Here is a 12,207-nt window from a genome sequence, read left to right as displayed (position 1 = left end):
TTACCACAGAAAGTAGTTGGGGCCAAAGCATTGTATGTTTTCAAGAATCAGTTAGACATAGCACTTTATGCGAAGGGGCTGAAAGGATATGGGGGGGGGCGGGGATGAAGGATCAGGCTATTGAGTCGGATGATCGGCCATGATCACAATGAATGGGGGAGCAGGCTCCAAGAGCCAAATAGCCTCCTCCGCTCCTATTTTCTGTGTTTCTATGTTTAATCGATGGTGAAACACTGCGCCTGTATTAGTTTGCAGAAATAAGATCTGCAGCATAAAGCCAGAATACAGGAAACATGTCAAACATAAAAGGCATTTTTCAGGTTTCGTTATCCATTTTGAACCTTTTGTTGTTGGATGATTTGTTTGAATTCTGTTCCATACTTACTGCCTTGATGAACACATCTGCTAGCTGTGCAGGCAGAAATGCCTGTAATATGAGAATGTGAAAACAATCACTTCCCGAAGTTCATCAAATCAACTTTCATGCCAGAGTTTCCAGATGCTTATCCAAATGCAATTTTTAACAGTGGGCTTAGAGACCAAGTAAAATCTAAAGTCGGATCTTATGCCTGAAGCCAAGAATATTTTTTAAGTATTAGATTTAAATGTCTTGCTGTGTAAATATATACATATAATATATATATATATATATACTAAAATCGTCCCCGGATACAAAGAAGGAAACAAATGTAGCAGCACCTAAAGATTTATTAGTGCTTGTAAATCATAAGAACAAAGGTTAAAGAGATTGCTCGATATAACAGACGGTACAAGAGCTGCATCAAAAGATTGCCAAAATGCTTTTCGCTTTAGTGAAAGCATTTAATCCTCATCTTAAAAGATAGAAAAGTAATAGTTCAGCACACAGTGTATAATTTTTCATATTGCAGGAAACTTTGCATGTCAGTAAAATGCCAGTAAACTTTACAATAAAACGTCACTTACAGTTAGTGGTGAAATTGTATGCACCCATCCATATAATAATGTTAGTTAATGTATGGTTTGGTCTGTTCAACCCTTTGATAAACCAGCTAGCAAAAGAAAGAAAATCTGTCATGCTGAGAATGTTTCAGTCTGTTGCCTCATGAGGTCACCGAAAGAATTCCTCAGGTCAAAACAGATTAGTACACCTGTTTCACTGTCTATTGAATTACTGACCTGGCAGCATGAGAAATTATGCCGGCAGGAATGAGTAAAGCCTTTATGTAAGTGACGATCTAGTAATTCATATTCTCCAAAAAAAATTAGATTTTCAATGCTTTTTTTTGTTTTAAATTTTAAGTACCCAATTCTTTTTCTCCACCCCCCCCTCCCCAATTAAGGGGCAATTTAGCGAGGCCAATCCACCTAACCCTGCACATCTTTGGGTTGTGGGGGTGAGACCCACGCAGACACGGGGAGAATGTGCAAACTTTTAGATTTTCAATGTTATTCACGTTTTAAATTCAATTAGTAAATAAGAGCACAATCCAGGAATGTGATAAATCAACATTAAACTTTTAACATTAGAAACCACAGTAAATATATTAAATATAAATGGCATAGGCATTTTAACTTATTTTAAGAGTGAGCGTACAATGCGTCATCACCAACTGATTTGCACTAACTCCAATTATGTGGCTACAATTGTCTGATAAGGTCCCGACACCAGACTGCACAATAGCATTTTTTTTTTAAAGCTACATCTGAAACCGTAGCAAAATTCGAAAAAAGACATAAGCAAACTGCATTAAAATATATTTATAGTTACTTTTTTCTTTTCTTGTCCATAGTCCTCTCCAGATGGCACCAGCTACCCACTTATTCAAATTACCATTCATCATTTTCTATCTTGGAACAGTGACTACACTTCAAAAGTAGTTAATTGGTTGTCTAGCGGTTTGTGAAATGCTGAGGTTGTGAAAGGTATAACGTTTTCTTTCTTTTGCTAGCTGATTTATCAAAGGATCGAACAGGCCAAGCCATTAACTAACATTATTTTATGGATGGATGGATACAATTTTGCTGCTAACTGTAAGCGACATTATAAAGTTTACTGCCGTTTTGTTGACATGTAAAGTTTCCTGTACTGTGATTAGCTGAAAATTATACACTGCGCTAAACTATTGTTTCTTTTCTATCATTGAAGTTGGGGATTGGATGCTTTCGCTAAATAAAGCAAAATGTATTTTGGCAATCTTTGATTCAGCTTTTGCACCGTCTGCTATATCAAGCAATCACTTTCAGTCTCTGTTCGTATGATGGTTGTGAGAAGGTGCTGCATACTCAAGTCACTTTGGCGTGCGTGAAGCTGGACAATGAGTGGCAGCACACTGTTTAACTGCAGGAGGCATCGGCACTCAGCCTGCCCCCATTCTCACCCTATATCCAGGCACACGCCTTGGAGCAGATGTCACTGGATAACTGTTGGTGGCGGTGGCCTGAACAGTTTTTCACCTTCAAACCCCGGAGCTCAAGGCCATTCGAGGCCCATCACTGTGATTGGCTAGCTCAGCACAGGTCCGGGGGGGGGGGGGGGGAAGAGACCTGGGATTATTTGCTTTTAAGTAGCGATTCTACACCTGGAGGTTTGGGAAAGGCTGGTGGGGAAACCTGCCATTGAAAACAGCAACTTGAGATAGAGGCCTTTATCCAATAGGTCACTTGGGAGATTTTGCCATATTATCAGTGCTATTTGATTACATACACTGTAGTATCATACAGCATAAGAGGCCATTCAGTCCATTGTGTTCTTTACTATGTGGCTACCCATGTATCGTCAGTGCAGTGACTGCACTTCTTGTAACCCGAGTTGGCAGCGCTCAGGAACAGTGAGCACCAGTCTTACGGGCTGCATGTCAAGGAACCTCAGGGTCACAGATCTAAAGTTTAAATCGCTACCATCATTAACCTGCATCTATCTCAAGTTGCCGGCACTAACAGATCTCGAAGTTTGTGATTGAGGATTTCTCTACCAGCCCTTTCCAAACCTCCAGGCCTACAAAGTTCACACCAGAAAAATATCAACAGGCCGTAGCATCAAGTTGCCTGGACTTTGAGGCCAGCAGCTCTGGGACACAGGGCTCAAACATGGATCATGAGATTTGGAAACCCCCTACACTGGCAGCTTTTAGTCATGACCATGTACAGTTCTGCAACAGATGCATGCTAATGCTTGGCATTTTAAGTCATGTGGATCCTTGTTTACAACTTATTTTGATTAGCTTAGCAACTCACCAGTGTTGCATTCCAATTTTGGTCAGTGCTGTTAAAAGGACTTGAAAAATGTAAGGTAACAAAACTTGCACTGACCACCGATATAATCCTTGCACCTTTACACACAAACATGAAAACATACCAGAACACGCAATGCATTCTGGATCAATGCCAAAGGAAACTTAAATTGATCTTCTATAAAATCTTGTAGTCTTAAGAGAACACTGTGTAACCTTCGCAACCCACTCATTGCACAGGTAAAGTTAAGTAAAGCACTGCAAAATCTAATTAGAGCCCTAATAGTGAATTCACAATACTATTTGAGGACAGAATGGTTTATGAGTATTTGGTAACAAAAACAGTCAGATGCTTGGCACTGAAGTGAAGCTCTTTTTCCCTCTCTCCCGTCCTCCTGAACAAACAATCATATTTTACTTTTTCTGAAAGCACGCATTTAAAGCTTCTTTAAAATTACACATGGCAGCTCAAAGACTGCAAGCGTACTTTTACCAATGTAAATTTCATTCTGAGGCATGTATTTTCCTGGTACTTTCTACAGGGTTGTTCATAACCATTAAACATCACAATATTGGCCTTTATTTGAATTGATGTTATTGTTTCCCCTACCACACCTCATTTAAAAGTTGTTTAAACATATCTTCAGTTATTGCCTTCACTGTGACTGGCCCAATTTAAATTGGCCTCAAGGCACAGTGGTCAGCACTGCTGCCTCACAGCTTCAGGGACCCGGATTCAATCCCGGCCTCGGGTGACTGTCCGTGTTGAGTCTGCACTTTCTCCCCGTGTCTGGGTGGGTTTCCTCTGGGTGCTCCCGTTTCCTCCCACAGTCCAAAGATGTGCAGGTTAGGTGAATTGGCCATGCTAAATTGCCCCTTAGTGTCCAAAAAAGGTTAGGTGGGGTTACTGGGTTATGGGAATAGGGTGGAGGTGTGAGCTAAAGTTTAAGTAAGCTGCTCTTTCCGAGAGCCAGTGTAGACTTGGTGGGCCGAATGGCCTCCTTCTGCACTGTGTCTATGATACACTACGCAGGCAAAACTGCTTGCTAGATTTAAATTCTAAGATAGACAAGAAGTGACTCGGGGGGGGGGGGGGGGGGGGGGGGTTATTGCAGTTTTCCTATTTACTGTATTCAAAGCAGTTGACATTATTCAAATAATTGGCATATTAAATGAAAAAGCATTAATGCTCTCAGTATCAGAACAGTGCTTATGATTATAAGAAATGCAAAACTTGGAAAAAAATGTTGCCAAAAATATGCGTTACTGTATTTCAGATTTGCATAACTGTATTAATTAGATTTGATCCCCTTTGGGGAGCGCGACATTACTGTGCTGCACACTGAAGATGAACTACAATTTATTCAGCTTTGCTGGAATAGTCTGCCTTTATTAATACTGAATATTTATACCAGATTTAATATGCAGGCACAATTAGCATCTCATGATTCAAAGCACAGCATTAAATAGGTAGATTAGAGTTTATGCAATTTTTCAACAACAAAAAAAGTCTGATTAAGAAAATATGAACAAGTACATACAAGCATAAGATATCATGCAGCCATAGCTAGCAGGAATCCATTCAGCCTGCCGTGCCTGTGTCAGCTCCTTGACAAATCTACCCATTTAGTATCACTCATTAGAACACAAGGATTACATGGGGTAGGCCATTCAGCCCCTCAAGCCTGCTCTGCCATTCAATAAGATCATGGCCTATCTGACTGCAGCTTTAATGCCACATATCCCACTTGTAAAAATCTGTCTCTAACTCGGCCTTGAATATATTCAATGACCCAGCCTCCACTGCTTTCTGGAAGAGAATTCCAAATACCAACGACCCTCAGAGAAGAAATTCCTCCTCACCTCCATCTTAAATAGGAGACTCTTTATTTTGAGACTGTGTCTCCTAGTTCTGGATTCCCCCACTGGATGAAGTACCTCCTCAGCATGCACACTATCAGGCCTATTCAGAATGTAAAAAAAAAATCACCTCTCACTCTTCTAAACTCCAATGAGTATAGGATAAACCTTTCCTCGTAAGACAAACTCATCATTCCAGGAATTAGCTCCATGAACCTTCTCTCAACCCAAGTACATCCTTCCTTCGGTAAGGATACCATCACTGCCCACAGACATTCTAGGTCTTCCTCCTACTCTTTACGATAGATCTGCGTTTATTTTCAAAACTACTCTTGCGTCTGCTTCTGCCACATTTCCAGTCAATGTGTACCTCATTTTGTAAAGGATATCCCCTCCCCCCACCCCTCAACTCATCCTGCTGGGTACATCACTTTCTCAAAACTTAACCAACTTCACCAAAGCCTTTCAGCTTCCCGCATGAGATCACATCTTGTAGCATTTACCTCGGAGGTACATGCCGATATTTACCTCGGAGGTACATGCCGATATTTACCTCGGAGGTACATGGCGATATTTACCTCGGAGGTACATGGCGATATTTACCTCGGAGGTACATGGCGATATTTACCTCGGAGTTACATGGCGATATTTACCTCGGAGGTACATGGCGATATTTACCTCGGAGGTACATGCTGATATTTACCTCGGAGGTACATGCTGATATTTACCTCGGAGGTACATGCTGATATTTACCTCGGAGTTACATGCTGATATTTACCTCGGAGGTACATGCTGATATTTACCTCGGAGGTACATGGCGATATTTACCTCAGAGGTACATGGCGATATTTACCTCGGAGTTACATCCTGATATTTACCTCGGAGGTACATGGCGATATTTACCTCAGAGGTACATGCCGATATTTGCCTCGGAGGTACATGGCGATATTTACCTCGGAGGTACATGGCGATATTTACCTCGGAGGTACATGGCGATATTTACCTCGGAGGTACATGGCGTAATTTACCTCGGAGTTACATGCTGATATTTGCCTCGGAGGTACATGCCGATATTTACCTCGGAGGTACATGGCGATATTTGCCTCCGAGGTACATGGCGATATTTGCCTCGGAGGTACATGCTGATATTTACCTCGGAGGTACATGGCGATATTTACCTCAGAGGTACATGCCGATATTTATCCCGGAGGTATTTGCCGATATTTACCTCGGAGGTACATGCCGATATTTACCTCGGAGGTACATGGCGATATTTACCTCGGAGGTACATGGCGATATTTATCCCGGAGGTATTTGCCGATATTTACCTCTGAGGTACATGGCGATATTTACCTCGGAGGTACATGCCGATATTTACCTCGGAGGTACATGCCAATATTTACCTCGGAGGTATGTGCTGATATTTACCTTGGAGGTACATGGCGATATTTACCTCGGAGGTACATGGCGATATTTACCTCGGAGGTATGTGCGGATATTTGCCTCAGAGGTACATGGCGATATTTGCCTCCGAGGTATGTGCGGATATTTGCCTCAGAGGTACATGGCGATATTTGCCTCCGAGGTACATGCCGATATTTGTCTCAGAGGTACATGGCGATAGATTCTGGGATGGTCGGAATATCTGACTTGATACCATGGTCTGACCCATGTTCCTCAATGGTCTTTCCCCCAACCGCCCCACTCCCCGTTTGAGTTACACATACTGTGAAACCTTAACTGGAAGGTTTGAAAAGGGATTCAAAATGAATTAAAACGCATGAATGTTAGATTTAGAATAGAATATAGAGCAGATGTAACGATAACGTTGTGCTTACAATGGAGAAAATATTTTATTTACTTTTGAATTTCAGTATTTACAGAAATTATTTTAAATCCATTGTACACTTAATGGGACTGCAACCATGTCCTTACATTAAAAGGGGCCCTTTTGCCTTAAGTCCAAAGATGTCTAGGTTAAGTGGATGGGCCATGCAAAATTGCCCCTTAGTGTCCAAAGGTGTGTAGGTTAAGTGAGGGGCTTGCAAGGATCGGGATGGGTCTAGATAGGGTGCTCTTTCAGAGGATGGTACAGACTCGATGGGCCGAACAGCCTCCTTATGCACTGTAGGGATTCAATGGAAATGAATACACTTTTGCAATTGTTATTTACAGTTTTAAAAAGGAGCAATTGATTTCCTTTGGGCTTTTAAAAAAAACTTCTAAATGAACTTGCAATGACTCAGCAATTAGCTAGCAATTCCTATTCCTGGGCAGAGAGTTGGTGTAATATGAAAGAGGGAACAACGCGAGATAGGCTGACAAGAATCCACAGCGCACCTACTGATGTGTGACAACTGCCTCGGCGTATTTATTAATGGGAGTCTGGTACTGGGCTCAGTGGATGTTGGTGTGAGTTTCTCTGGGCGCTGGGCCAGGCTGAGGATCAGTGCTAATGAATGACTAACTCTGGCCAGAAGGGAAATGACATCAGCGGGCGTGAAGTTAGACAGCCTGGAAACTACAACCTGCTCCTCGCCTTCTGTGTGATTGTGGAGTACACAAACTATTTGCATAAATGGAAGGTCCTGGCCAAACTTCCAGCTCACACAGAACTTCAGCAGATGGTTGAGGAGTTTCCGGGCAATGTTAACTAGAAGCTAATCATTAACAGCAACATTTTGGTCCTTGACTCAAGTATCAGAAATTGGAGATCATCACAATTTTAACCACAATCCTATACACACATCTGAAATGCAAACATATGTAATCACACACATATGTAATCACACACAACACACATGTAATCACATGCAGCACGTAACCAAACACACAACACACATGTAATGACACATGGCACCCATGTAATCACACATCACCCATGTAATCACACAGCATGTAATCACACACGACACACATGCAATGACACACATGTAATCATACACATCATAGAATTACAAAATCCCTACAGTGCAGAAGGCCATTCGTCCCATCGGGTCTGCACCGACCCTCTGAAAGAGCACCCTACTTAAGGTCAGGCCCTGTAATCCCATCTAACCTTTTGAACATGTGAACACACATGTAATCACATCCATTCACGTGTAGATTTGTATATGGGTACACACATGCCCATTTATATTACATATACATTGAACCGATGGGCAATGTTTTCAATCCATTGAAGGTCACAGAGCGACTTCCTCTAGTTTATTTAGTTGAATAAACGCGCGATTATCATTGAGAAAACTGCTTGTGGGCGTCCTGGTCGCCTGTGAGGGAGGGGCGAGGGTCAAATAAATGCGAAAAATAAACTGTGGCATTCGCAAAGATATTCCAGCCTGCATCACAAGCTAATAGTTTTCAGCTGCTTAGCATAACGGGGCTGGGGAGAAGGAGAAAGAGTGAACTCACTGGGTCTGTGATCGTTATTGGACTCTGTTTTCCAGCTCAGTAAACCGCGTCAAGTAATGAATTTCCAAAAACAAATAAGGGGGTGGGAGAGAGAAAGATGCGCATGAACAGTTAAGACAAAGGGAGAAGGGCAAAGTAGAAAAGTCAGAAGTGTGTTTTTGTAATAAACGGGCAACAATGTATTTCATAATTATCTGCAGGGAAATGGACGAGGTTGGGACATAACCTGAAACTAAATACTGTTGTATCAAATGTCGGTTTACAAGTATTTCCTCGATTATGAAGAAAAAGCAACAAAATAAGCGATATGAGGTTTTAATTGCTTCTAAACCTGTTGCAGATATTTTTTTTTAAAGGGTAATTTGATACGACCAGCCTTTCAGAATACACAATTAAACTCCAGCGTGCAGACCAGAGATGTTTCCAGTGCAATCAGTATGTCTAGTGTTTACAATGCAATACTGGGATCGGCAGCTCTCGCCCCAGGTCAGCAGACTGGAAAAATGCAGCTTTCAAAAAATATTTATATTAAAAAAAAACGCAAGACTATTTACACCTCGCTTTAAAACAAGAACTTTCAATGCCTAACAATCCATCATCGATTTTCACACACATTACACAGCACAGACCAATAGAGGCTCCCCCCGCTGGTCTTTTTAATGTATTTATATGGTAACCGAATCCGATTTGGATTTTTTTTAAATAATGAAAAGTTATTTAAAGATTTGCGTCATTGCATGGAAAATTGAGAGAGGCTGGTCTTCTTGGCACACTAACAGCTTTTTTTTTCTCTCTCTCTCGTTTGGATGTTTACATGGAAAGACTAGGGTGTTCATTGCCCACTGTAAAAGGCATATAGATATAACATGCTGACAATCCCCTCCAAAAAAATACAAATCCGTCTGCCTTTGCAGCATGACACTGCCCTGTCTAAAGGCATCCGCGATGCTTGGGGCTTTTCAATGTATCCATTCTCTACCTGTCCCTTTTCACCCAGTTACACGCCTTCATAAGAGTGCCTTTGATCTCATCAACCGTTTCGTAATTTCCGCCCTCCAGTACAAGCTAAATATTTTTAATCACACTGTGCCCCCGCCCCCCCCCCCCCCCGCCTTCAAGGCAGAGAACGAGCTGAATATAGCCCAAAGGACAAGGGCACGCTATTAAAATCCCCACTCCCCTAGCTTTTACAGTGTGCAAACATTTCTATAAATATTTACTTTTGAGCTCGTGGCGAGCAAATCTTTCAAAAGGCAAAGAAAAAAAAAAGTACACAAGCTCATATTTCACAAAACCTGCAACACCTATTTTAAATATCTACACAACATAGATCTTAGGAAGTGAAGCAGGGTCATCACCTCTCCGTGGCCGACCAACCTTCCTCCGGGTGTATCTTCTGGGAGAAAGTAGAGCTTGGAGCTGGACAGAAGTTGCTTGTTGTTTCTCTCTTCCCACAACAGCTGGAGTTCTGCTATGCAAATCGGAGCCCCTGGCTTACACCGTACAAAGAAAAAGTCTCCGAGGGAGAGGATTCTTGATCTGCCTTCGAGACGGAATTTGAAAGCTTTGTAGAAAATGTAGGCACCGTGTAAACCGCACGGAGAACCGACCCACTGCATATAGGAGAAGAATGTTTTTTTAAAAAAAAACAATTATTAATAAATATTGAAAAAAAAATCAACCTTTTTATAGAGAGAGGGAGAGATGGACTGCTGAGAAAGATTTGCTTTGAGCAAGCAAAAAATATGTTTGGAAGAATTTCTGAAGTTTTAGGTCGTAGTTTTTAAAATTATTTTTAAAACTTTAACACCTTATTGACAAGTGATTAAGAAGGGGAGGCAGTTGGAGTGGTTTGGAGAGCAGTGGGACAGAAATAGCAGAAAGCAGTTTAATACCTTGACAGAGTCCGGCTCCATATCGCCTGCTCAATTGATTGAAATGGACATTCTGAGCTCCCAAACTTGGCTTGAATGAATGTGCCAGGTCCTGGCAGCTGCGAGGAGCTCTCACAGGAAGGTGCAGAGATGCTGCAAGATCCAATTCATCTCTTTCTCCGCCCTTGCCAGCCTCTCGATCCCCGCTGTCTGCAGATCATTTTTGCAATCTCTCCCCACCCCCTCCCCACTTCTCCTTTAAACATGTCAACCATCTCCAAAACTGCAACAACAACAAAACAGCACTTAAAGTCCCACTGTTTTAATTTGTTATTAGGTTTGCAAAGTGAGTTGCCACTCTGGTTAAGCCAGCTCAGTGGAAGGATTGGGGGTTACATTGCAGCCAGCTCAGCTTGGCTCTGTATGTCAGCGAGTAAAAGGGGACTCCCCCCTCCCCAAATGAGGGTGGAGGGGAGAGTGGGCTCTTTAACCAGGACCGGTTAACCCGGCCTCCAGAGGGCTCTACCGTCCTGCCAGGACCTTGCAGACTGACGTCAGCGCGCGCCCGCGGAGGAGGGGGGTTCCCGCAGCGACCCGGGAGCGCGCACGTACATGAGCGCGCACCCGCCCATTTCTATCTCTCTCACTCTCCAAGAACGATTTGTACAGAAACGATGAAAGTGAAAACCCCTGGGGAAATGACAGGAGGGTTGAAGTCCCCAGCTTCCGGAGTGCTGCTGCGGGAACTTGCTGTCCATTGCTTTTCTTCGGTTGCTGGTCCAGGGACGCCTGCATTGTACAGCTGCTGTCAGTCCCGGATGCATAACACTGCAATACTCAGCTGTTGGCAGTCCCGGCTGCACTGCATTACTCAGCTGCTGGCAGTCCCGGATGCATAACACTGCAATACTCAGCTGTTGGCAGTCCCGGCTGCACTGCAATACTCAGCTACTGGCAGTCCCGGCTGCACTGCAAACTCAGCTGCTGGCAGTCCCGGATGCATAACACTGCAATACTCAGCTGCTGGCAGTCCCGGCTGCACTGCATTACTCAGCTGCCGGCAGTCCCCGGTGCACTGCATTACTCAGCTGTTGGCAGTCCCAGCTGCACTGCATTACTCAGCTGCTGGCAGTCCCGGGTGCACTGCATTACTCAGCTGCTGGCAGTCCCGGGTGCACTGCATTACTCAGCTGCTGGCAGTCCCCGGTGCACTGCATTACTCAGCTGCCGGCAGTCCAATACTCAGCTGCTGGCAGTCCCGGATGCATAAAACTGCAATACTCAGCTGCTGACAGTCCCGGCTGCACTGCAATACTCAGCTGCCGCAGTCCCGGCTGCACTGCATTGCTCAACTGCTGGCAGTCCCGGCTGCACTGCATTGCTCAGCTGCTGGCAGTCTCGGCTGCACTGCGTTGCTCAGCTGCCGGCAGTCCTGGCTGCACTGCATTACTCAGCTGCCGGCAGTCCCCGCTGCACTGCATTACTCAGCTGCCGGCAGTCCCGGCTGCACTGCTTTACTCAGCTGCTGGCATTTCCGGCTGCACTGCATTACTCAGCTGCTGGCAGTCCCAGCTGCACTGCATTACTCAGCTGCTGGCAGTCCCGGATGCATAACACTGCAATACTCAGCTGCTGGCAGTTCCGGATGCATAACACTGCAATACTCAGCTGCTGGCAGTTCCGGATGCATAACACTGCAATACTCAGCTGCTGGCAGTCCTGGCTGCACTGCATTGCTCAGCTGCTGCCAGTCCCGGATGCACTGCATTACTCAGCTGCTGACAGTCCCGGATACACTGCATTACTCAGCTGCTGACAGTCCCAGGTGCACTGCATCGCTCAGCTGCTGG

General features: G+C 43.8%; 1 protein-coding gene across 2 annotated transcripts in view; it reads right to left on the bottom strand.

Annotated features, from left to right (window-relative positions):
- Positions 1-11,099, bottom strand: part of arid5b (AT-rich interaction domain 5B) — a 163,397-nt gene extending 152,298 nt beyond the window's left edge. The window contains exons 1-2 of one of the 2 annotated variants that reach the window (XM_038821530.1): positions 10,379-11,099; positions 9,842-10,096 (exon numbers count right to left, since the gene is read on the bottom strand). In XM_038821530.1, coding sequence (XP_038677458.1) covers positions 9,842-10,096; positions 10,379-10,399 — 276 coding nt within the window. In that variant the 5' untranslated portion in view covers positions 10,400-11,099. The remainder of the gene's footprint in view (positions 1-9,841; positions 10,097-10,378) is intronic. The other variant, XM_038821529.1, reaches the window with a different exon arrangement.
- Between the last annotated feature and the right edge of the window lie 1,108 nt (positions 11,100-12,207).

Source organism: Scyliorhinus canicula, chromosome 16 (genome assembly GCF_902713615.1).
Source record: "Scyliorhinus canicula chromosome 16, sScyCan1.1, whole genome shotgun sequence".
Taxonomy (NCBI): Eukaryota; Metazoa; Chordata; class Chondrichthyes; order Carcharhiniformes; family Scyliorhinidae; genus Scyliorhinus; species Scyliorhinus canicula.
Note: the sequence above shows the minus strand (reverse complement) of the source record. Positions and strands in the feature narration are given on the sequence as shown.